Source organism: Lutjanus erythropterus, chromosome 6 (assembly GCF_056507025.1).
Source record: "Lutjanus erythropterus isolate fLutEry1 chromosome 6, fLutEry1.hap2, whole genome shotgun sequence".
Taxonomy (NCBI): domain Eukaryota; kingdom Metazoa; phylum Chordata; class Actinopteri; order Lutjaniformes; family Lutjanidae; genus Lutjanus; species Lutjanus erythropterus.
The window spans coordinates 40,449,540-40,474,447 of record NC_139322.1 but is presented as its reverse complement, the minus strand read 5'-3'; the positions used below and the strand labels follow the sequence as shown (position 1 = coordinate 40,474,447).

The 24,908-nt window shown below is 39.8% G+C and overlaps 1 protein-coding gene across 2 annotated transcripts; it reads left to right on the top strand.

Moving 5' to 3' along the window:
- Positions 1-1,302: 1,302 nt before the first annotated feature.
- On the top strand, positions 1,303-22,999 carry ap4b1 (adaptor related protein complex 4 subunit beta 1). Of its 2 annotated transcripts, XM_084721912.1 has the most exons (13): positions 1,303-1,480; positions 1,842-2,066; positions 2,180-2,310; positions 5,595-5,742; positions 6,934-7,219; positions 8,981-9,079; positions 10,670-10,781; positions 12,348-12,431; positions 12,619-12,722; positions 18,781-18,988; positions 20,539-20,853; positions 21,538-21,675; positions 22,446-22,999. In XM_084721912.1, exons 1-13 carry the CDS (start codon positions 1,368-1,370, stop codon positions 22,997-22,999), a joined length of 2,517 nt encoding a protein of 838 aa, XP_084578038.1. In that variant the 5' UTR covers positions 1,303-1,367. The 2 variants fall into 2 exon arrangements, with proteins under 2 accessions (XP_084578038.1, XP_084578039.1); XM_084721913.1 differs by lacking the exon at positions 12,348-12,431.
- Positions 23,000-24,908: the final 1,909 nt, after the last annotated feature.

Genomic DNA, 24,908 nt, shown 5'->3' with positions numbered 1-24,908 from the left:
TTTATTGATTAAGATGTCAAATTATAATTATTTACCTGCATTCCTGAACAGAGAAATTAGTTTTAGTGGTTGAATGATTGATTAATGTCTGACTTACTTCTGAGAGAAGCCCAGTGAGCTCAAATTTGGGTATAAAACAGTGAATTCAGTTTGAAATTCCTCATTCCTGTTCAAAATGGTGAAACGTGGAGAGCTCACTGAAAATGAAAGAGTACACATTAAAGCACTTCATGATGCTCGATGGTCTCTGAGACAAACAGGAAAAGACATAGAGTGTCTCACAGTATGGACAAGTCTGCGTTGGAGTCAGTCACCAAGACTGGTACTTACAAAATGCACCAAGGAAGAGGCAACAAAAGTTAACTGAAGCAGATGTCAGACGCCTCAAGATTTGAAGTACTAGGAACAGAAGGAAAACCACTGCTGATCTTCAGGCAGAGACAAATGCTTCTAGATCAGAGTCTGAGAAAGTCTCCAGAATAACCACAAGCTGACGGAACAAGGTTTAAAGGGAAGACTAGCTGCTAAGAAGACATTACTGAGGCCTGCAAACATCCAGAAATGCCTCAGATTTGCCAGGGAGCACAAACACTGGACTGTTGATGACTGGAAGAAGGCACTCTGGACGGACGAGTCCAAATTTGAACTCTTCGGTCAGCATCATCGTGTTTATGTCCGCAGAACAGCTGGAGAACGTTTTTGATGCCGGATGCATATCATGAACAGGAACATCTACCGCAACATCTTAGTGCATGATGGAATCCCTTCTGGACTGAATCTGATTGGTCGTGGGTTCATATTACCAACAAGACAATGACCCCAAGCAAACTTCAAAGCTGTGCAGAGACTATTTGACCAAGAAGAAGGAATCTGGAGGACTGGAACTGATGGACTGGCTAAGTCAAAGTCCAGATTTGAATCCTATTGAACAAATTTGGGATTTAGTATGTTCAAAGATCGATCACACAAAAGTTTAATCTAAAAGCAAGTCTGTGGGAACACCTAGAAACTATTTGCAACGTAATAACAAAAGAGACTGTCGTAAAGTGCATAAAAACAATGCCAGCAAGAATGCAAGCTGTTATCAAGGCCAAAGGAGGCGGTACAAAATATTGTATAATTAATTATTATTATTATATTATAATATATAATTATAATGTATAAAGTGTGAAAGAAGGACTATTTAGTTGTTTCAGTTTGTTATTTGCCAAATAAATAACAATAGCATTTTTAGTTTTGAACAGGATTTTGAAAGATTTCTAAAGTATTTATGTTTTCTCATTTTTATGACAGGTGGTCTAATAAAGCATGTGTGTGTGCACTGTAATGTGAGAAGGAGCCTTCTGCTGTGTCAGTGAGCCGCCATCATGCCTTATCTGGGCAGTGAGGACACGGTGAGGGAGCTGAGGAGAGCTCTGTCCAACCCCAACATCCAGTCTGACCAGCTGCGGTACAGGAACACCATCCTCAAAGTCATCAGGTACACACACACACGCACACACAGAGACATAGACAGACACACACACTCTGCTCTCTGTCCTGCCCTACTCGGAGGCGGAGAAAGTATTCATATCCTTTACTTAAGTAAAAGTATATTAGGATTATCAGCACAATGTACTTATGTCAGGCATTCCCAAAGACTGGGTCGGGGCCCACAGGTGGGTCACATGACATTTTATTTGGGTCACCAAATAAATAAAACATTTGTTAAAACAGTGTTTAACTGCAGTCTGATTTCATGCTGCACATGTGTTTGACACACAACACCACCAGGACATCCCTTTAACTTTATCTGCTCCCATTCCACTTCTCTCCCATCTACACTTCTCTCTGTGTCTCAGAGCGATGTCTCAAGGTGTGGACGTCTCAGGCCTGTTCAGTGAGATGGTCAAAGCGTGCGCCACAGTAGACATAGTCCAGAAGAAACTGGTCTACGTCTTCCTGTGTTCCTACGCAGCTTTGAACCCGGAGCTGTCTCTGCTTGTCATCAACACGCTGAGGAAAGACTGTCAGGATCCAAACCCCATGGTCCGCAGCCTGGCCCTGAGGAACATGACCAACCTCAGGTGAGTCGCTGCACACACACACACACACACACACACGCCGACCTCGGTATGAGCCATCACATCAGACTGGAACTGCTGCAGTAATGATATTTATTTGTGTCTGTGTGTCCCAGATTACCCAGTCTGGTGGAGTATGTGGAGCAGCCTCTGACAGCAGGACTGAGGGACAGAGCAGCGTGTGTGAGACGAGTGGCTGTACTCGGCTGGGCCAAACTACACAACCTCCAACCCAGCTCTGAGATTGGTAGGCTGGATGGTTGGATTTCTCATTTCCGTCCCATGACTCACTGTCAGTCAGTCAGTCTAATTAGCACCAGCCACCAGCCAGATACTGATAAAATATGCAAGTGGCTGGTAGATTTTCTTCCTTCACCAGACCAAAAAAACAATGGTAATCTACTGAGTGTCTGGTAGAATTTGAAAATTCACCAGCCAACTTTTCTTTACTTTTATCTAACCAGATAAGTCATGTGATAACCAATTATCATTTACATTTTGTTTCCGATCAGTTTTATGACCCTACAGCCCAGGGACTGTCAGCAAAACATGTTTGACTCTACCTGATGATGTGTTGTGACTCGTGCTGTGATATTCAACTGATCATTGAAATTATTGTTGTTATTGTTATTGTTATTATTATTATTATTATTTGTTCAACATGAATTCTTGAGCACATTAAGACATAAAAGTAACTAGCTTTGTAAATTACCCCCCTAAAATCTTTAGTTTTAACCTGAGCATTGGCACTGCCACTAGATGGCGCTCTGCAGCCATTAAGTGGGAGCGCCATTTTCAACCAGTGGTTGGACCAGACTTCAGGTGCAGTAGTAATGGGGTCTGAAGTAACCATGTGAATTTTAAACCCATCTTTTTTTTCCATTTAAAATTTTAACATCCTCTGCTATTACAATACCAAATGTACTTTCACCTAATGGTCTACAGGTAACAAAGAACACAAGCTCAGACAAATAAAAACTGAAAACCCCTCACAACACAAAAGACCCCACATGATATACACACAGACTTTTTCACATAATACTTAATGGTCCCCACCTTTGATAAATCTGAGGAAACTACCCCACATTTTAGTACATTTTGACATTGAATCTTTCATTTATTCATATGAGGCTGTAACAGCTCGATCCAGTCCTGACTACATGGTGTACGGAAGTTGAAACCTCAAAGCACAGCTGAGCTAATGGCACAGCAGCAACATCATATCTGTCCAAGCTTTACAGAACAAGTAGTGTCATGTTTTTATGACAGAATAGACAGGACTAAACTAGAATAGAGTAGAATAAAATTGGACAAGTGCAACAAGATTACATTTGCATCTTCTGCCTTCCTCAGTGCTATGAAAACAATGAACAGGATAAGAATAAAAGCACAGACAAAATAAAATCTGATATGAGATACTTTATTAATCTCCTGTCCCATGGCCCACTGTCAATCAGTCTGTCTGTTTATGTCACTAAACTTGTGAACTGTGTCAAGTTCACCAGACAACTAGAACTGCAACGATTCAGTTGTTAAATTAATCACCAACTATGTTGATAATCGATTAATCAGTCTGAGTCCTTTTTTTTTTTTTTTTTTTTTTTTTTTTTCTTTTAGAAAAAAAATCCAAATTCTCTGATTTCACCTCCTCAAATTTGAATATTTTCTGGTTTCTTTACTCCTCTCCGACAGTAAACTGAATATCATTTAAGACATTTGAGATATTTGAGGATGTCATCTTGGACTTCGGGGAACACCGATCGACATTTTTCAGTTCTTAATGACATTTTATAGACCAAACACCAAATCAGTTATTGACAAAATAATTGACAGATCAATGAAAACTAATCCCCCAGAAGAGAAACTGAATGTCACCAACATAGGACATACAAAATCATATTCATCTCAAGGCAGCGCTTCTGCTTTAAAAAGCAAAAAAAATAATATTAAATAAAGAGCAGTGTAAATAGTATGAACAATATCCACCAGTATAATAATGTAATGCAACAGCTCTGATGTGTTGCAGAAAAATCAGTTGAGTGGATGTAGATACAGTTTCCTCATAGAACACAATATGAATGAATGAAGTACTCCTTGAGATTTGAGAACAGAATAGATTCTCAGTAGCTCAGAGTGAACATAATTGCTGGCTTGCTGCAGTTAAGTGTGTGCACTCAGTCGGAAGTCAGCTATTAGACAGTTTGTCAGGGTGCTTGATGGACTGACTCAGAGCCACTGTGGTTCTGGGGAGGAAACTATTTTTCAGTCTGAAGGTGTGAACATCTTTTAGTCCTTTCCTGAAATTTCACCAGCCCAGAGGTCTGCAACCTTTTTGATTGAAAGAAAAAAAAATTACCACTATAAAGTTTTCTCTTTTCCCTGAAGACTTGGTATAACTAGCTTCTGGAGTCTCAACAAGATGAGCCACCCTCAAATTTAGAGGGAAAGGCTTGAGCCATAGATGTAAGCTTTGTCACACATATTAGTTGACAAAATATTTTTTGGTAGGCTACTTTTTTTTTGTACAGTTAAAGAATGTAAGAATCATTTCACACTGTAAAAAAATAGTTGAGACAACTCAACATTTCAAGGCAAGGTACTGCAATACTATATATATATTATTATTTTTATATTATTATTATGAGTTTTGAGCTCAACTTAAATTATTGAGCTTTGAAATAAATTTTAAAAAGTTTTGATGAGAAATAATCATTAGTTGAAATTGGGGCCCGAAAATTAAATGGTTTTAAATTAAAATATTAACCATCATTCACTTTCATTTCAGTGAATTTACTCAATGATTTCTTTAATACAACTGTATTAGGTTTCTGAAAGTCAAGGATTTCAGTTTATCTAAAGAAGAAAAGTTAATTATCTCAACAAAAAATTTGTAAGTAGGTTAAGTGGCAGTTAGGTGGCGCTACAGAACACCCACTAATTATACGTTACGTTCCAGTATATTAAATGTAGTCCACGCTGTGAAAATGTCATGCAAATCACATGATGAGGAGGTTTACTTTCTGTTGCCAGTAGGTGGCACTATGACTGCGACTCCTAATTGGCATGTAGGTTTGGACAACGGATATTAAAGTGACAACAACTTCCTCTTCCTCAACATCGTCAAAATTCAGTGCCAGGCCATGACCACGCCATTTGACTAAAAGTCAAGCTTTTAAGAACTATTCTTCGTAAACGTCTCTAGACTGAACATGTGATTTTGAAGTCAATCTGATCAGTTGTCTTGGAGGAGTTTTTAAAGTACAGTGCCTGGCAAAACAACGTGCAAAAATGGCACAGTAGATTCAAAATAGCTTCCTTCCTGTTGGATTTAGGGTTCAGCTTCAAGAGACCTTTTTGTAGACCTGGACATGATACTTGTGCCTGCCGATTTTTGTACAACAATAGTGCTGGACTGATTTGTGTTTTCTAAGGTCCAGGTCCAGCTTCAGACAGGAATGAACTAATTTTCTCCACACCTCTGTAAACAGTTGTTGTGTACATGTCTAAATATGTTTCCATGCATCCATCCAGATGCTGCAGTGGTGAACGAGCTGTACAGCCTGCTGAGGGACCCGGACCCCGTGGTGATGGTGAACTGCCTCCGAGCTCTGGAGGAGATCCTGAAGGAGGAGGGAGGGGTTGCTATCAACAAACCCATCACGCATCACCTGCTCAACAGGTTGGACCAGAGTGACAGTGTCAGTGACGCTTGTTAAAAACTTGTTGTTTGGCTCAGCTTTAGGGTTGGAATGTGTTACTGGATTTAAGCTGTCTAGAAGCTTCACATTGAATCACAAGTTTACAACTGCTGCAGGCTGTAACTTTCCAGGTGGTTTCCTCCCTTTCCACATATTTTTCCCCCAACATTTCCAAAAGAACTATTTTCTAGTATGACTTCATACCAGAGTTAATATGAAAAACACAATTTGATTATGTCAGTGGTTCCCAAACTTTTTCTGCCGCGCCCCAGTTCAGAAGCCAAAAAATAATGTAAATAAATGAAAGGAAATTAATGTATTGGTTGATTCACACCTTTCAAATAACAGACTTTTTCATCTTTAGGCTTGAGGGAAGGTATTGAGTATTTTCAAATGTAAAATCTCAAGTCTAAGTGAAGTCACAATTCACTGATGTTAAGTTATGTAGTCCAAGTCAAGTTGCAAGTCATTTTTCATTCTGTCAAGACGAGTTTAAAGTCATCAAATTTGTGATTCAAGTCTGACTTGAGTCCAAGTCATGTGACCACTGGTCATCACTATTGGACACATTAAACTGTTGACCTGATGATGGCGCTATGAAAAGTCAGAGGATCAGAGTCAGGAACATCTACACCTTCTACAAAATTATTAATGATTTCTTATGAACTCATAAACAAACACTTAGACATGCAGCATTAATTTGAACTGTGATTAATGTGAAATGGATGTGCAAAACTTTATTCTGGTCCAGAATGGACATTTAAAAGGGTGACACCGTTGGCTGTCAGGTGGACGTGAATGCGTGAGCCAAATTTTATGGAAATCATCTCAATCCAAAACCACAGATGTGAACTTCATGTTGGCACTAGAGGAAAAGTCAGGGGATCAATAATTAAGATATTTGAGACTGGACAAAAAAGGTCAACCAACAGACAGACAGACATCCATTGGATCACAGTGCTAACATGGCTTAAAAGGCTCAGTAGGGAACAGGAGGAAGTAGAGGGAATGGTAGGAAATGGGAAGAAAAAGGAGGGAATGACAGGAAACAGGAGAGAACAGGAGGAAACAGGAGGAAACAGGAGGGAATGTAAGGAAACAGTGTATTTATTGAAGACACTTTCAGTAGCATCCACGCTGCCAGTGAAGTCTGTGTGTGTTTGTCCTCTCAGGCTTAAGGAGTGTGATGTTTGGGGTCAGTGTGAGGTACTGAGGATCCTCCAGCGTTACCGGCCACAGTCAGAGGATGAGCTCTTTGACATCCTGTCCCTACTGGACACGTCCCTGGTCAGCCCACACCCCCAAGTCATGGCAGCCACCCTGAGCCTCTTCCTCTGCCTCTGCCCCGGCCTGCCTGCCGTCAGCCTGGCGGCTCTGGAGCGAGTACGTGGGCCCCTGCTGGCCGCCTGCGGGAGCATGTCCAGAGAGATGAGGTTCACTGCCCTCTGCCACATACAGGTCAGTGTGAATCATTCAAGTTTGGACGTAGAGGGTGTGAAAATATATGTCTTTTTCAGTACATGTACATTTACATTCATGCAGCATTTAATTGATACTATAGACTCTAATGTGTATTCTTAAGGAAAAGTCTAAATCTTGTGCACATTTTCTCTGGGTCACAGCATTGTATCAATGAACAGTATCCATAAGAGTAGTAGTGTTGATGAAATTCTAATGATATTCACCCATCTTGTTTTTATGATTAGCTCTTGAAAAATCCCCCTGTATTAAGGTTTGGATATTGTTCGGGTTTTCTTCAATATCAGTGCTAAAACAATACTTTGAAAATGGTACCAGTGCCTAAAGAGTGCCTGAACTGATAGTTTTTAAAAATGAAGCACAAAATGATGGTTGATGACATGAAAGAACAGCATTTTTCATTGCTGTACTGTAAATTTGAATATGAAATTAAGCAATATACTAACTGTTAACAGTTTGAAGTATACTTAAATATATAAATGTGAATAAATACTTACCACATAACAAAGTCGCAGAATAAATAAAACCAAACCCAACAGTTACAGTACTACAAAAAGCAAAGTAAATAAAAATTACAGCTTTAAACTTCAGCAATCCCCCTGCACTATGATTAGCTCTTGTAAAGCCCACCTGTCTTGTGATTGGCTGTTGTAAAATAGAAAAACAGAAACTACGCTGCGTTGACCACTCTGTTATGCACACAAGCATGCTGCACTGCAGCGCCCTTTTTAGCCTGAAGTTATTTATATACACATTGCTGCTGATTGGGTAACACACCAAATGTAAGAAATAATATCCCACAGTCTGTTGCACGCCTTTGCATTTTAAGAAAATGTGTCATTCAATCCAGAACCCATAACAAAACACTGCACAACGTTTTCAGATCGAACACTCTCTCGCTCTCCTGTCTTTTTGACAGCGAGCTGACACACACACAGCTGCACGGCCAACATAGTCCTGCCTCCTCTCTCTTACCTCACATTTGCTTGATCTGTTGCCACATTATAGTCTCTTTATATCTACCTAGTTTTTGCCCTCAGTGTTGAATAAACCTTTTCTTGGTGGTATGGAAAATTATTCTAAATATATTTTTCAAGGCATCATGAAATTCCAGTTTCATGACAACAATAATTGCAATAAAGCAATACTCTGTTATTTCTGTGATGATTTTTACAAGTACTTTCTAGAACAATAAAGTCACAGTGTTCTAATACATGATGTGGATGGGTGTTAAAAGAGAAGAAGAAAAGGAAAACCAGGTGGAGCACATCTTAGTAGCTCCTGAGTCAGGAAGACCTTCCATCAGCTAACTCCACATCAGCCTCCATACTTCAGAAGTCAGTCTGAACGGCTCGGAGCTTTTAAGGCCTTTTAAGTTTACAATGAGTATTTATTATTGATCCGTCCACTGTATCTTTGTAGCCGGAAACACTTACTGCATATTATATTATTTTATTGATTGTCATTATGTTATATCATATAATACAGTGATATCATTGATGATGAGGAGGAGATGTTGAAAGGTCAGATGCAAATTTTAAACATATTTTGTTTGTCTGACAGGCAACATTGTTTGCATGGGAAAGCGTGCCTGTGTGTTAGTGTTCTCAGTGGGTGTCAGTTTCTGCATCTCTATTTTCATCAGATGAATGCTTTCTTTGTTAGTGGAGAATCGTCAGAATTGTCAGATGTTTGTGTGGATAGTCTGAGAAATAAAACTCTGTCTTTGTCCTCCTCTAGTTACTGTTGCGTTCTCTCCCTGGCCTGATGGGGGCGCACTACAAACGATTCTTCTGTGGCTATGCTGAGCCAGCCTACATCAAGCAAAGGAAGATGCAGGTGATGTCTGTTACACTCAGTTTTGTATTTCATAAGTCAAAAAGGAAAACTCCCTTTTTATTTTTTCTTCTTCATCATGTCAAACTTTTCTACCAAATACAAATGACGCCATAAACTCCCTTCTTTACTGCATTGTATGTAACAGCAAACTTTCATTTAAAATCCAACAATGGATTAACTTATTAAAGGGTAACTTTTTTAAGATAAAATAAGATGATTTTTATTGATCCCACACCGGAGAAATTCACTCATTACTGCAGCACAAAGACAGATTTTGAGACAGATCCAGCCAGGCCAGCGCTTTGCTGCGCGACAACCATCGGACCTCCGTATAGAGCAATAAGACTTTATGCTCCGCTCCCATTTCCTCACGTAAAGATGGTCTTGTCTTTACAAAGTTTACCATGCGCACAACATCATCCAACACAGGAGCTAGGTCTGCTGGTACAGTCTTGGCAATGAGTGCCTCGCGGTGCAAAAAACGGTGTGAAACGATTACATCTGGGTGTCTCTCTTTCACTCTGCTAACAAAGCCTTTGGTGCGCCCGACCACGGCTGCTGCTCCATCAGTGCAGACACTCATGCAGTTTTCCCACTTAAGTCCTCCTTGTTCAAGATATTCTGATGTGACCCGAAACATTTCCTCTCCTGTTGTTTTTTCTGGAAATATAGACTATAGCTTTTCATTGAATAAAGGTGACGATGATAAAAAATTACTATTTCTGTAAATGGAGTCCGGTTGCTTCAAACAGAGTGATATAGCGGTCATCTCTGGTTACACAAAGAGAATCTTACTCTTTGAAAAAAAGATCTATCTCTGTAGAGATCAACAATAGTAATCTGAGCCTGTCAGTGGCCAAAAAAAACAAAAACATAGACGTACTTTGACAGTGCAGTGCTCTCTCTCAATATTGGAACAATTTCAAAACTAGACACACAGGACCTGATTTACTAGGATCCCAAATAAGGAAATAGGAAGACACAATAAAGGTCAGTGTTCATTTTCTTTAAGCTACAGTGGCTGTGAATGCTCAGTTTCTGCTTTGCGGATTATTTTATCAAAACAAAAATAAATGCATCCCACAAACAGGTCATGAGAAATGACTTTAAATCATATTGTCTTCCCTTGCCACAGTAACAGCAGCCACCTGTGCGCACTGCCAATTGGCTCCTTCCTTTCAAATGTATTAAATACAGATGTAGTCACAGTCGCCTCAAATTATTGTCAGGTTTGCTAAATCTCAGTGCGTGTGCTAAATTAACCTGTTTGCATTTTCTTCTCTCAGTATTTTGCACACTAGGGTAGAAATACCCCACATTGCATATTCATTAAGGCCTAGTAGATCAGCTTGCACTTTTGTTTGCAGGTTTGCACACATTTTTACACACGCAAACCTTTAGTAAATCAGGCCCTTAGTGACAAAAACATGAGTAAATATATAAGAGGAAAAATACAGAAGTTACTCTTTAACTGCCTAAAGAGTAATCACAAAGAAAGGCAGGGTAGTACTTCACTCTGTAATACCGAAGAGTTAGCAGCAGTCCAGTGCTTTGTTAAAAGTAAAGCTGGTATAATTGTTGTATGTGCAGGTGCTGGTGGAGCTGGTCAATGATGAGAATGTAGTGATGTTACTGGATGAGCTGAAAGGATACTGCACTGATGTCAACACAGACACCGCCCAGGCTGCAATTTCAGCCATAGGTAAACACACACTCATACTATTGTAGCAGTGTAGTGCATGACCACATAACACACTTCCAGTCACTTTTTCATGTTGTCTGTTCTTCTAGCTCAAAGCAACACAGCTTCATACTCATAGACATCTGTGGTAATATCATATTTTGTTTATCAGAACCAGCGAAGGTCAGGCAGATTATGAGTCACACTCCATGTTTCTATGGCGATATTACCTGGCTCTGTTGACTCTGCATGTTTGTCCATTAATTTCCTTTTAGACTCTGCTTCCCTGTAATGCAAATGTGAGCTTTATCCTTATCACCCTTGTTGAACAGTAACTAGAAGATGATAAGGGGAACATTCAGCAGCCTCAGTTTTAACACACAAACTGGATTACAACAACAAAGGTTAATTTGATCCAAGAATGGATACTATTAGAGTTAAGCAACACTAAAAACTAATCTATGTTTAGTAAGTCTTAGTTTATCTGTATTAATCGAAATTAAAGATTAATTTAATTTTAATCAATATGGAGATGCTTGCTTACCCAAATTAAAATAAATAAATAAGAAATAGATTTGCATGCCATCTGGACCTATGAAGTTTCTGTAACTTTCTTCTAGTAATTTTCAGATGCTCTATATTCCTTAACAACATGCTACATTGTTTAGCAACCTGAAAACTTTACATTGTTTGCTAGCTAGCTAAAAACTTGACAAAACTTTACACTAACTGTGCCCAAAATTGCTCACTGCTCACGATAGTCCACTATATAATGAGTGATATAGTGAGAATTGTTATACCCTGTATAGTGGACTCAAAGTATCCCATGATGCATCGTGAAAAGTTTGTACAGCCAATGATCTGTAAATGCTGAAAGAAAAATGACAGGAATGAGGTCATGAACAGCACAGAGAAAATGAGTAGTGTCACTGTTTAGTGAGCTCACTATATAGATCTTAACACTGAAATTCCTAGAGAGTGAGAAACAAGTAGTGAATGAATAAGTGATTTAAAAGACAGCCATTGTTTGCTAGCTATCAAAGTTAACATAATGTTACATTGTTTGCTAGCTAGCTAAAAACAAATAGTTAGTCCAGTCAGCTTGATCATGATGGCTCGATAGAGAAGCCTTAGTTTTTCCTCTTTGAGAAAAACTTGTTGGCTGAATTAATGGGTTAATATGGCCAAATAATAGAAGCATCTCAAAAAGGCAGCAGTCTTAAAAGTTAAACCTCCTCAAGTTTAAAGTTAATATTGGATCACATTTTAATTGGAATTCATTTTATTCTACGTTTAAAGTGAAAACTAAACTGAAGTTGAAAGAGAGGTTTGAATTAATCTTTCTAATTTTTTATTTTGGTGCAACATCATGTATCAGGTTTAAAAGTTAATCCCTGTTGGTGCAACCCAGGCAAAGTCTGTTTGTCTTTTTTGGAACACGGGGGTTTTGAAGGCAAGATATGAATATATGTTACAATCAGAGTAACATTTTTAAAATGTCTCTCAGTGGTGTGTCTGTTAGACTGTCTATGCTTACAGTCAGAGTCTCACTCATATCCTGTGTTGTCCTGTGTGGACTGGGTGCAGGTCGTATTGGACGGAGCTACAGCGACAGATGTTTAGAGATCCTTACTGGGCTGCTCGCTCTCAAACAGGAGCACATTACATCAGGTAAAACTTGTTCCCCAACACATAAACAACAGAACAGAACATATTATTGTAAGCAATGCTCACAGTACATACTGGGATTTGTCAGTCAAAACAGTCATTCTGTCAGAGAGAGATTAGAGCTTAATTTTGGCAACAAGTCTCACACCTACTGTGTATTCTCTCTCTCTTCCACCCCCAAACTCGTCAGCGGTGGTGCAGACGATGCGTGACCTGGTCTGGGTGTGTCCTCAGTGTAGCGACACTGTGTGTTTGGCTCTTGAGGGCTGCGAGGAGACGCTGCAGGACAGTCAGGTAAGATGCCAGCTGACACTGCTGCCATACCCACATTAAGCCTGGATGTAAAACATGTCATAAAACATTCACATCCTTTAGGTCAGCTGTCTCTAACCTTTACTCACAAAAGAGCCAAAAAAAAAGACAAAAATCTGTATGGAGTCACAACTGTTAAATTCTCAGAGATAGGGTTTTTTTCTTTTGGATTTTGCCTCCATTGCAAGCTGAGGGAGACTTGAGACTAGTCAAAATGTAGAGGAAAAGGCACTGAATTGTAGATTTTAGTTGATGAGATATTTTTGGTATTCACTATAAAACAGAAAAAGTTGTGAAAGCTCAAAATTTCAGGCCAACTTACTTCAATAGATTTTGTGAGTTTTTTCCTTATTGTAGAGTGACCTCACTGAAGTGAGAGTAAATAATGGTTAATAATTTAATATTTTCATTTGCAATCATTTGATTTTCAAACACCCAAATAATGACAAATCACATACTTTGAGGAACAAATTCTTCTTTTTTTCCAAGTTCAGGTTTTAAGAAAAGTAAATGATCTCAACAAAATATTATTGGCCAGCAAAATTTTTTTCATTTAGTTTAGTTAAGTTTATTTCAAAACTTGAGAGTCTGAGTTTGATTAAAACTCAAATATCTTTAGCTTTCTTAACCTTTTACAATTGAAAAATACTCAAGGCCTACAACAATGAAAAAATTAAAATGTAAAAAAAGAAGAAAAAAAATTACTTATTTCCACACAGTTTTTTGTCAAAACAACAGGGAGCCAGTTGAGCCACATGTGGCTCTGGAGCCGCAGGTTGCAAACGCCAGGCCGAGGTGAAATGACTAATTCCACAGTGCCTCAACGGTGCACCTAAAGCTACAAAAAGGAGCTTTTGTATTGTGTTGATTTTGGAGGCTCATGTGGACAAAAATGGTAGTGTTTCCACTGCAATAACCACAAATGATAATGTCAAAAGTAAATTAATGGAAATAAAAATCTCCTCCTTCATTTTATCTGGCTAACATACTTTTTTCCTTATATAGGCCATATAGAGCTGTGTTTCCCAAACTTTTTTTCTAGGGATCCCCTTTTAAAAAATGACAAACCATCGTGACCAGTTCACCACACACTTAAAGAGATAGTTCTTACAAAAATTAAAATTCAGTCATTATCTACTCATCCTCATGCTGATTGATGGTTGGGTTTATTTTGTTAGTCCACAAAACACTGCTGGAGTTTCACAGGAAAACAGTGTTTCAGAATCTCCCAAAGAGTGTGAAGTGAATGGTGACCAGTATGAAAACTGGTTAAGGCTAAAAACATGCAGTAAATAACATTTTTTGTCAGCTTGGCATGTCGGGGCCAGTTGATTTTCACATAAATGAAACAAAATAAGTGCATATAGGCAGAATTAACAGGCTCTCATTTTTTCATCTCATCAATAAGTATATACACATTTTAAATGCTGTATAAGACCTGTACTGCAGATAGAAATCTTACGTTTGCAGAATGTCTTCTATATGTATTTTGGAACCCAAATAAAATCTCACCATGACCCACCTGTGGGTCACAACCCAATCTCTGGAAATGACTGATACACTGTAGAGGCATCAGTATTAAAGTGAGACAGTTTCATAACCAGTTAAAATACTCCTTGTAGTAGCTTTAGGTACAGTACTTGAGTAAATGTACTTAGCTACTGTTCACCACAGCTCCTTGGGCCACTGGGCCTGTGCCTCAATTCAATGGACTGGTAATTCTTCCATGATTATATGCATTTTTAGGGAGAAACAGGCTTATAAAGAAGTCAGACTATAGTTAAAAAAAAACAAAAAACAGAGTTGATTGGTTGAGTTGTTTTTTTATGTTGATGAATGAAAAGATCAACTAAACATTAGTTGTGTTTCCTGTAACACAGATGCTGTTTTCCTGTAAACTAAACATCATATATTTTGTCCTCCACCACTAACCACGCCTTTGTTCATATGTGGAGGCACCACTTTGCTTGACTGCTTTACGTAAGCAAAACCAGAGGAAAACCAGAAAAGCCAGAGGTGTGTCGTAAGACTGCGCGAGCAAAATATGTCTGGTAATGCTGTTAGTCTCCCTCTGATTCTGACAGTAATTGCACAGAGAAAACTCAGTTAGGATGTTTACATCCAAGCATGGCCTTAAAATATGGTTATAATGTAATTGTAACAGTGTGTGTCTGTCTGTCTCAGTCAGCAGTGGTGAAAGAAGCATTGAGAGCCTGTATGTAAAGATACAGTTCACCCCAAAATCAAAAATACATACCTTTCCCCTGGCCTGTAGTGCTATTTTTTTTTTTTGAGTTTTGGCGATACGAGATGTCTGCATTCTCTCCAATATAATGTAAATGGCACTCAGCTAGTGGTGCTCAGAGCATCAAAAATACTTTTGAAAAATTCTAAACCATTGTGTCTCTCCAATAATCATGACCTTGTTATTCAGTGTAATCTGCAGACCTTGTTGTGAGCAGTTTCATATAGGAACTTCCGGTTAGGAAGTTCAGGTAGATTCTACTGCAGAAAGAAAGTAGTTTCTGCATGAAACTGCTCATAACAACTAACTGTGGATTATCCTCAGTAACTGGGTCATGATTTGTAGAAAGAGGCATTACTGTTAAATTTTTCAATTTTTGTTTTTGGTACTTTGATCAACACAAGCCCATTTAGACCCCCTATAGACAAATCCAGCGATTTTGTGGTGCCACCATTGCTACGGTGGCACGTCGTGTTCGTCGTGTCCGTCGCCCTCGGAATCTGCTGGTTGTGTCTAGGAGGGAGCCCAAAGACTGTTTCATAGTAGTTAGATGTTTGTTGTGACAACAGCCGGATCTGTAGGGTATGAAGTAAAGGCTTGAGTGTTTTGCATTTTGTTTTTAAAGTCTAGAGCTGGTAACACTGGAAGAACCAGCAAGGCTGAGTAGACAATGCAGCCTAAAAAAATCCCATGCCTTCTATTCAGGTTTCCCTCCAAAGTGTGAACACGTGAATGCACACTGCCTGACTACAGCTGCAGGACGAGTTGCTAACCGTATCTAACCAGCTCATGTCTCATTCACATGAAAGAAAACACCAAACATTATCACAATGAACATGATCAAACAACATGGCTGCCGTTAGTTGTCAAGCATGTTAGAATCAGGAAATTCTACCTGCACTTCCCCATTCTTGTGCAGCAAGCTTACTATAACTTTAGCTATTTAGGCCAAAAAAATGATTGGATGGGCTTGTATTAATTTAAACAATTTTTTTGTTGGTGTTGGGCTGTAAAGAGAATTTCAATAAATGTATCAAAAAATGCAGAACACAACCATGTTTTTTATAATGATGATATACCACGACCTTTCATACCTTATTGCTTAATTCTATAACTTATTATTCTAACCCTACCAAAAATAAATGTGTTGTGAATGTGTTGAGTAAAGAGCACAGCGGTGAAATGACTGTGCTCATTTGAAATTACATGTAATAATAACAAAGCAATTCAACAATGGTTTATTGTAGATATACCACAGCCTCTTGTACATTATTGCTTAATTCTATAATTAACTAGAGAAGACCATCTCTCCGAAAATTCCGGTTTGAATGCTGAATGTTGAAAAGCAGACAATAAACTGCATCGCTGGCTTTTGAAGTTGAATAATACCCGAAATATGTGAAAGATTGTAAGGTTTAAACGAAGTTCCCAACTTAAAGTATGATACGAGTTGACAGTGTACAAGGGAGTGTAAACTGCTGGAAAACAGTGAAAGAGATGAATGATGCAAAGTATAGTGTGAGCCAGGAGTTAAACTGAAACCAAATTATATTGTAAGCTGGGAGCAAAGATGCATTGCTCGCTTAACTTTTTATGAAGAAGCAACTGAAGAAATATGAATAATGTCTGGGAGCTAAACTGCATTGCCTCCCTAAGGAGAATTTATTTCTTTATTATTTTGGTGAAACAGTTTTTTAAAATTTCCTCTGCTGTGATTCTAGTGCTAAAGTCCAGCAGTTAAAATGTCTTGTACACAGACCACATTTTAGTACCAATGTTCTGTAGCATTCTCAAATCTTAGAGCAAGACCAAATATGATGATTTTTTAGCAAACTGGGGAATAAAATATGTAGTGGTGGTGTATAGTGTTTTATTATGTAAAATTTATATTTTCACTTAATAAGAATCACACTGTACAATAAAGGCTGTGTTTAGATTCCATTTTTTGTCTTTTTGGATTAAAGACAATCCCTCTGTTTAATTTCATGCACATATCTTGTACAAAAATTTGTGATTAAAGGGTTGATGTTGGTGCAGACCAAAAAGTCGCTATCACACTGCTGTGCCAAATATTTTGTTGCCTGCAACACAAACACTGGATATTTTGGAAGTTCATCCTAGAAAGTTCCCCCTTAGATCCTATCTGCTTTCACACTTTTAACATCGGTTTTATTTTGGAAAGAGGCGAACAACAGAACAGACGTGGTGGCCTCTGCATGTGCATGTTGCCAGTCATTGTGTTTTCAGGCTAACTTTTCTTGAAGGCACGTTTTATCTAGCTTTCGTTGAAAATCATGAATTATTGTTAATTAAGAGACGTTGAGGGGGTCTCTTGTTGTTGTAAAACTGGGAGAGAGGGAATGAATGGGATTTAAAAGTTGAATAAATTTGCGCCAGGATTTTAATTTTGGGTGGGCCACGGTAACTTCGGTTGGGCCTTTTAATTACAAAGGTTAACACTGTTTCCAACTGGTAATCTCACTTTAACAAAATCATACTGTGGATGGCCACCAGCACTTCCAGTTGATAATGACACTTTTAAAATCTTTTGAACAGTTTCAGTCTGCAGTTTATATTTATTTCAAATAGCACAGGATATCTCCTTATCTATGTTTTCACTATGGATCAAGTAGATCTGTATATCAGTTCATTAAGAAAACTGCATTTTCATTTGATCTGGCTGGATTACTCTTTAAATTGATTGTAAGGAGAGAGAGAAACAAAGCAATCAGAATAATGGGTGAGCTACAATGACTTTTAACAGGAGAGAGAGCGCGCGGCAATGGTGTCCTTTGGTGAGAGGGTCCACGCTCATTCCAGCCCAGGCACCACCACCAACCCCCTCGCCCTGCCAAAGCAAAAAAGCAAGGGGAAATACTGTTTGTAGGAGCCAAATATGTTGGTTGTTTGCTGCAATGAAGAACGACCCGTGGATTAATTCAAGGAATGGCACGGCGTATGGTTATCAACAAAGAGTCGAGCGCGTTAGCCAGGTCACTCCGGGGTTAAACGTCTCAGGGGCTAAGTAATAGGCTAGCTTCTACACTGTTGTTTTTGTCTTATTGCATCTTTATCATCTTGTTGCATTGTTTTTGCTTTTTTTGTGTCTTTATCATCTTGTTATGTCTTGTTACATCTGTTGAACATGATATGCACTAATGAGTACACCAAGAAATCGTCTTTTCTGTATGTTATTGTCCTTCCATTTCGGTTGAAATCAGTTTTGATGTTAGGAAGGTGGTGCATAGTGCAGCAAAATAAAAATAAGCAATAATTCCCCTCAAATGTGTTGAAACTAAAGTAATGAGCCTGTTTTAAAAATATATGGTGTAGAAAGTACAGGTATTAGTGTTAAAATGCAGGGAGTAAAAGTAACAAGTTGTCAGAAGAATATATACTCACATAATGTACAGACACCTGGAAAATTTACTTAAGTACAGTAACTAAGTATTTGTACTTAGTTACTTCCCATCTCTGGGGCCTTCTGCAGATAAAGCATGCTGATCAGTTCTCCCAAAGTCGTGTTTACATTCAACTTTTCTCACCACAGCACACTGTGCGTATCCATAAGGATTAGTAAACATGCTGTATGTCATGCTTTCCTCATAAAACATATGCAAAGAGAAGATAAAAACATGAAACCATCGCCATGACGTGTCACCACACTTTCCACTCATCATCAAAAAGTGTACAGGGTACCATGAACAGCCTGAATAACTCAGAACATCACTGTGACCGTGCAGGACCTTTAAACTGAGTCTTAATCTTCTGTTTATTCCCCTCATCCTCTATCAGGGCAGGCAGGCCTTGCTGTGGTTGCTGGGTGTGTACGGGGAGCGAGTGTCCAATGCCCCGTACACCTTGGAGACATTCATTGATGGTGTGAGGAGCGAGGCCTCTCTGGGAGTCAAGATGGAGCTGCTGACAACCACCATGAGACTATTTCTTTGCCGGCCTGCTGAGACACAAGACATGCTCGGACGACTGCTGCACTACTGCATAGGTGTGTTACACACACACAGGTGTTACACACTCACATTGCGGAGGCTCACCTGCCTTATGCAGAGGATTTTAGGATGAGGACTTGGGATAAGCCAGAGATCTGCAACCTTTATTCTCAAAAGAGACAATTTTGTCCCAACAACAACAAAAAAAAGACAAAAAAGGGGGGAAAAAATCTGTCTGGAGCAGAGGTTGCGCTAGTTTTTTTTCGTTGTCTGTCATTTTGACTGACAGGGTCATAAAAATCCCGTCGTCAGTCTGATTCGGACTGAATATTAATTAAAAATGAATGCCACTTGTTTGCTCCATAGTTGCCGAGGGCTGATTACTTGTTTGTCCTTCATCTTCCACTGCATCAGTCCCTCTTTTTTCACCTCTTTTATCAACACCATCATCGTTATTGGGCTTTTTGAAGAAACTTTGGACACTCAGCTGCCGTGACATTTTTCCGAGTGAAGCCAACGAGGTCATGCATCAAGAGAGACAATAGCTAATTAATATGCTCACTCGCCACCAAGTGGTCAGGGGTGTGAATTGCAATCTGTTAAAATGACAGATTTTTCCGTCACTGTTTTAAAAAACCGGTCAACGACAAAAAATATTTGGTTAACGCAACCCCTGGTCTGGAGCCACTAAATTCTCAGAGATGTGTCTTTTTTGTGGATTTGGCATCCATCGTAAGCCTTGAGTAAAGACTAGCCACCAGCAAAATAAAAAAAATATATAAATTAACATCACTGTAGTGAAAGTAAATAATGGTTAATAATTTACTAGTTTCAGTTACAACAGTTTAATTTTAAAGCACCCAAATAATGACAAATCACATATTTTGAAATACATCAAGTAAATTATCTCAACAAAAGATTATAGGTCAGCAAAATTTTGTTTATTTCAAAACTTGAGAGTCTGAGTTTGATTAAAAACACGAAATTCTAGTGAAGGCAGATGCTTTGAAGTTCTGGTTTTTGTCAACTTTTACAGTTGAAGAATCACTTTAGGCCTACAGCAGTGATAAATGAAAATTAAAATCTAATAACATGCACAGGGAGCCACTGGAGAGGGCCAGAAGAGCCACATGCGGCTCTGGAGCGGCAGGTTGCAGATCCTTGGGTTATGGTAAGGTTCGGGTAATTGTTAGGGTAAGTCCCCAGGAAATTAATGTTAGTCAACGTAATGTCCTCTGAAGTGATGGGAACAGGACTGTGTGTGTGTGTGTGTGTGTGTGTGTGTGTGTGTGTGTGTGTGTGTGCACATGTATGACTCATGTTGTGTGGACGTAAATCTATTTACATGCACATTGTGGGGACTCATGCGCCTTATGAGGACCAAACGCAAATCCCCATAACATAAATCATCAAATTTAAGAGTGAAGATTTGGTTAAGTGTTAGGGTAGGTCTCCGAGAAATTATTGTAAGTCAATGTGACGTCCACTGAAGTGATGGACACATGACTATGTGTGTGTGTGTGTGTGTGTGTCTCTCTCTGTCTGGTGTGTGTGTGTGTGTGTAAAATTAATAAGATGACATTGTCAGCCAACTTGTGTTTTCCAGAGGAGGAGACAGACATGTGCGTACGTGACCAGGCGCTCCTCTACTACCGCCTGTTGCATTGTGGGATAGAAGAGACACGAAAGGTCCTCCAGGGTCGGAGGTCAGACCCTTCCCTGGGGGTTCTGATTGGCCGCCCCGCAGAACCCGTCAACCAATGGGCTGGCAGCTTTAACACTCTACAGCCTCTGAGGCAGGGCGTCATAGAAACAGAGTCAGCCAGCAGAGGAAGCCCTGAACATGTGATCTTTGACCCCAAGCCGAACACTGACCTCTCAGAAACACTGGACTGTAGCCATGTTGAAAAGGTTCAATCAGGTAGGTCCTTCAGTGTAGAGGTTGTACAGTATTTCACTCATTCTTATGAAATGAAAAAAAGAGAACTCTAAAATGTCAACTCTGTCAGATGGAACACATTTAATATAAAATTTAACCATTAGGAGGTTGGTGTAATACACAGCTGAATAGCAAAGACTTAGATTTTTTACAATATATTTTTCAGCATAAAAATCATGGTGGAGGGGGGCACAGCGGCGGCCATAATATACAGTTGTCCTAATTCTCAAGAATAAGTGAAATTTGTTTAAAAATAAGCTGCAACACAGTAATGTGTGATAAGTAAATGGGTTTCAATACTTTCTGAAGCCAATGTAGCTTAGTCATCTGTACTGCGATACCACTGAGAGGGTCACATTTATCTTCATGCTCTTGTTAATGGGCCCCCATGGATCAATACTAAGTTATTCTGGCCAAAGACTGAGAATGTTTTTTCCCCCAAGGTTAAGGTCCATTTCTGGGAATGCAGTTCCATTTTTAATCACAAATCTCTTCCTCTGGCACTGATTCAAACTCCTCACCTCCCTCCCACTTCAACCTTTCCCTCCCTCTGTCCACCATTCGGCTTCTTGTTACTGCATCCTTTACCTCTCTTCTCCCCCCTTCTTCTCTTCCCTTTCTCCCTGCGTCCTCCTTCGTCTCCCCGTCCCTCCACATCCTCTCCAGGCTTGGACAGCACCAGTCGGTGTGCAGATTCCTCTGCTGATATCGCGGCCCCCCTCAGTTTGTGTCTCTCCCCGGCTCTGAGCCCAGAGGAGTTTGAGCGCCTTTGGCTGCGGCAACAGGCTCTGCATGCTGAGCAAGGTAATTGAATGGAAGGAGATTCTTTTCATACCAAAAGTTTCCTCTTCATGGGACAGGAATTGTAGCTGACAGGAACAGATGGGCTTGTCTTAAAACCTGTAATTGTCTGGTGGTATTCATTTACATAAACACTGTACTTCACTGTATTCCAATACAGTTACTAATCACTTGTTAAAAAAGTAACCTAATCCAAGTATGACTATATTAAAGTAATGTAGCTTGATTACTTTCTGTTAGTTTTGGATTACCTCTGTATAAAATATGGTGAAATTGTTTAGCTGAATATAATGTTTTTAGGGCTGCAACTACCAATTATCATAATTGATCAGTTGTTTGAATATTTTCTCAATTAATCAAGTAGTTATTTGTTCCATGAAATGTCAGAAAATAGTGAAAAATGTTGATCACAATCCAAGGTGACTTCCTCAAATGTCTTTTTTTGCCCCCAACTCAAATATATTAAGTTTATTGTCAATTTACAGTGGAGGACTGGTCCTTACCTGTTATAGTCAGTTCACAAGGTTGCACACATCCTGCACTCCTGTGAGGCTCCTGCAGCCTGTCTGTGTCTGCTGAGTCGAGGGAGGAGGGGGTGGAGGAAACAACTCACTTCAACCATAGATTCTGTATTAAACAGGAGTATAACTTATTTAATGTAGTCTTTGGCTCCAACTCATTTTTGCATGTGCAATGGCTACATATTGCTCCTTTAATACCTCTATTTCATTTTGTTTGTCTGACATCAGTTTCTCTGACTTTGTTGTGACCAGGTGCTGAGAAAGCGGAGGAGGAGGAGGAGGAGGAGGAGGAGGAGGAGGAGAAGGAGGAGGAGAAGGAGGAGGATTATGTGTGCATTGAAGAACGGGTCCAGAGCACTGCAGTGCCTCACTGTTCACCACAGAGCCTCCAGGCTGCTATGCAGCTCGTCAATATTCAGACACTGGCCTTCACGCCGCCACACACTCTCCCCTGGAAGGTCTACTTGTACACACACACCCAGCGCGCACAATCTGGAGACACACCCACCAGCACACTCATACTGGGGGAGCTGCTGTACACCGGAGAGGCCCATCACAGAGTTGCAGTAAAGAAAGGCATGTGTGACAGAGAGGTGGTGGTAGAGAACAGAGAGGAAGAGCAGGTGACAGAGGGAGAAGAAGCCACAGTTGATGGGATGAGTCGGGGAGAGTCGCTGAGAAAAGAGGGAGAAGGGGAGGGAGTGAAAGTGACTCTGAAGCAGCGACCAAGAGATGAGGAAGCTCTGAAGGGCTTTCTCTCCATCCTCACCACTGTCCTGCACACATTGTCCTCAGAGACAAATTAAACAGACACATACAAACAGACAGTATTGTAGTGACTGTACAAATGCTCACTGACCAGAGTCATTCCCTGACCATGACTGTAGAGAGGGCCTCTGCAGGAGGAAGCCCTGACAACAGTGCCCTCTCTTTATTTCACTCTGAGTTGCTGCGCTCAAAAAGATTCTCCAGCCGTGTCGAGCAGCAGTGGCATTACTAGTTCTGCCACATTTTCCAGCAAGATTGTGGTACTCTCTTTTCCTTTTCTAGTGATCAAAAGGTCACAACCTTTTCTGAAGTTCAAGCACAGCAGTGCTTCCTGCTGCAGACTGAAATTTAACTGCTCAGGATCAGTATGCTCACCATACACAGACATGTGTTATTGCCTGGGGTCAGGCAATATCTACAAAATTGACCCTTCGCTAATCTCATGCTTCTTAGTTGTTGTGGCTAAGCCTGCCAAACTTTCCATTCTCGTGCTGCATTTATGCAGTTTACAGTGATAATGGTGGCAGATATAACATTGAATTTGTGAGTAATTGTTGAAACACGATGTCAGAAATGTAAACAAAAGCAGCTTCTCATTTCTAGCTGACAACGGTGGATTTTGTCGGCTAAAATTATGACTCAAGCAGATTTCATAAGTGTAGCTGGCTGAAAGCGTTACTGCTAGCTACATGATAGATGACAGAAATGCACTCATTAACATGGGAAGAGGAAGCGCAGGGAGTCGGTTAGTGTTAATTTTCTCTAACTGGACCTCTTTGAATTTTTGTTGAATACCCCTGGTGTAGGGGACTAGGAGACAGGTCACCCAGCAAGACCAGCCGGACTGCAATCATGGGCGATAGCCGGAGGACCTAAGCTATCTATTAGATTAGACCTGAAACACTGAGCCAGAGAGATGCATCGTCGTCGACCCACTTTGATTTTGCATCAGCCCACATCCCCTTCCTCAAAGCCCCACGTAACAAACACAGATGCAGTGGTATCTAACAAGTTTGTCTGAAAGGAAAGTTACTGCAGCTAGTACACTAGTGTTTGTTAGCTGGACGTGCTAATGTTTGCAGCTTATGTTAGAGCAGGTGAAGACAGAGTTTAATCCATTCAAAAACGTGTGCTCTCATGTTTCATGTTTTTGAGATACTACAGAAAAGACGTCATCATGCAGACTCAGGAGTATCGCTCTTCTCAGACCCTCCTGCACACCGCATCAACTTGTAGAGAAATGGAAGGCTTGTTAGCTCTAGATACGGTTGCTAAGCTACGATTGGACAGTTGCCGCTGGAGGTGGGGCGTAGTGGAGGCTCAACTGGCATACAACGATGTCCACAGTAAAACACAATGATGGACAATGACGTTTTTGTATTTCTGTTACGTTCTTTTGCAATAAAGCCAAAAAAATTTATGTATGTGTCTAAATTAAAACATGCTTTTGCTAAGGCAGTAAATAGTTTGATATAATGAGCTGTTTTTTCCTTTTTAGTAAATGAGTTTCAAGAAGTTATAATGTAATTAGAATAATAAACCCATTAGGGGTGTGCATCTCACTGACCGAGACCGATTCGATCTGCATCTTGATACATGTCCAACAATATGATGCATCTTAGAAACTTTTAAATAGCTATGATTCAGCCCTGTCATGATGCAATATGATACAATGCAATGTGTGAATCTTTACACTTTGATTCTCTTAATGCTATATTTGTAGGGTACAATTAGTTGCAAGAGGAAATCCTGATTATTTTATTGAGGGTTTGAATAACACAGTGGCTGCTGCTGGGGGAGAAAATTTCCTAAAGCAAAGGTCCAAAACATCATAATGTGTCATTTGTGTTATGATTTAGAGTGATATATACTGAAGTAGTGTAGTAGTTGTATCAACGTCTACATCAGGGGTGTCAAACTCATTTTGGTTCAGGGGCCACATACAGA

What these genes read in the sequence shown, in the direction of transcription:
- ap4b1 (XM_084721912.1), top strand. Translation starts at nt 1,368, where the DNA reads ATGCCTTATCTGGGCAGTGAGGACACGGTGAGGGAGCTGAGGAGAGCT. An exon ending in AGACGCTGCAGGACAGTCAG is followed by an intron (nt 12,723 to 18,780) that starts GTAAGATGCCAG and finishes ATCCTCTATCAG; the next exon opens with GGCAGGCAGGCCTTGCTGTG. An exon ending in ACTGCTGCACTACTGCATAG is followed by an intron (nt 18,989 to 20,538) that starts GTGTGTTACACA and finishes TGTGTTTTCCAG; the next exon opens with AGGAGGAGACAGACATGTGC.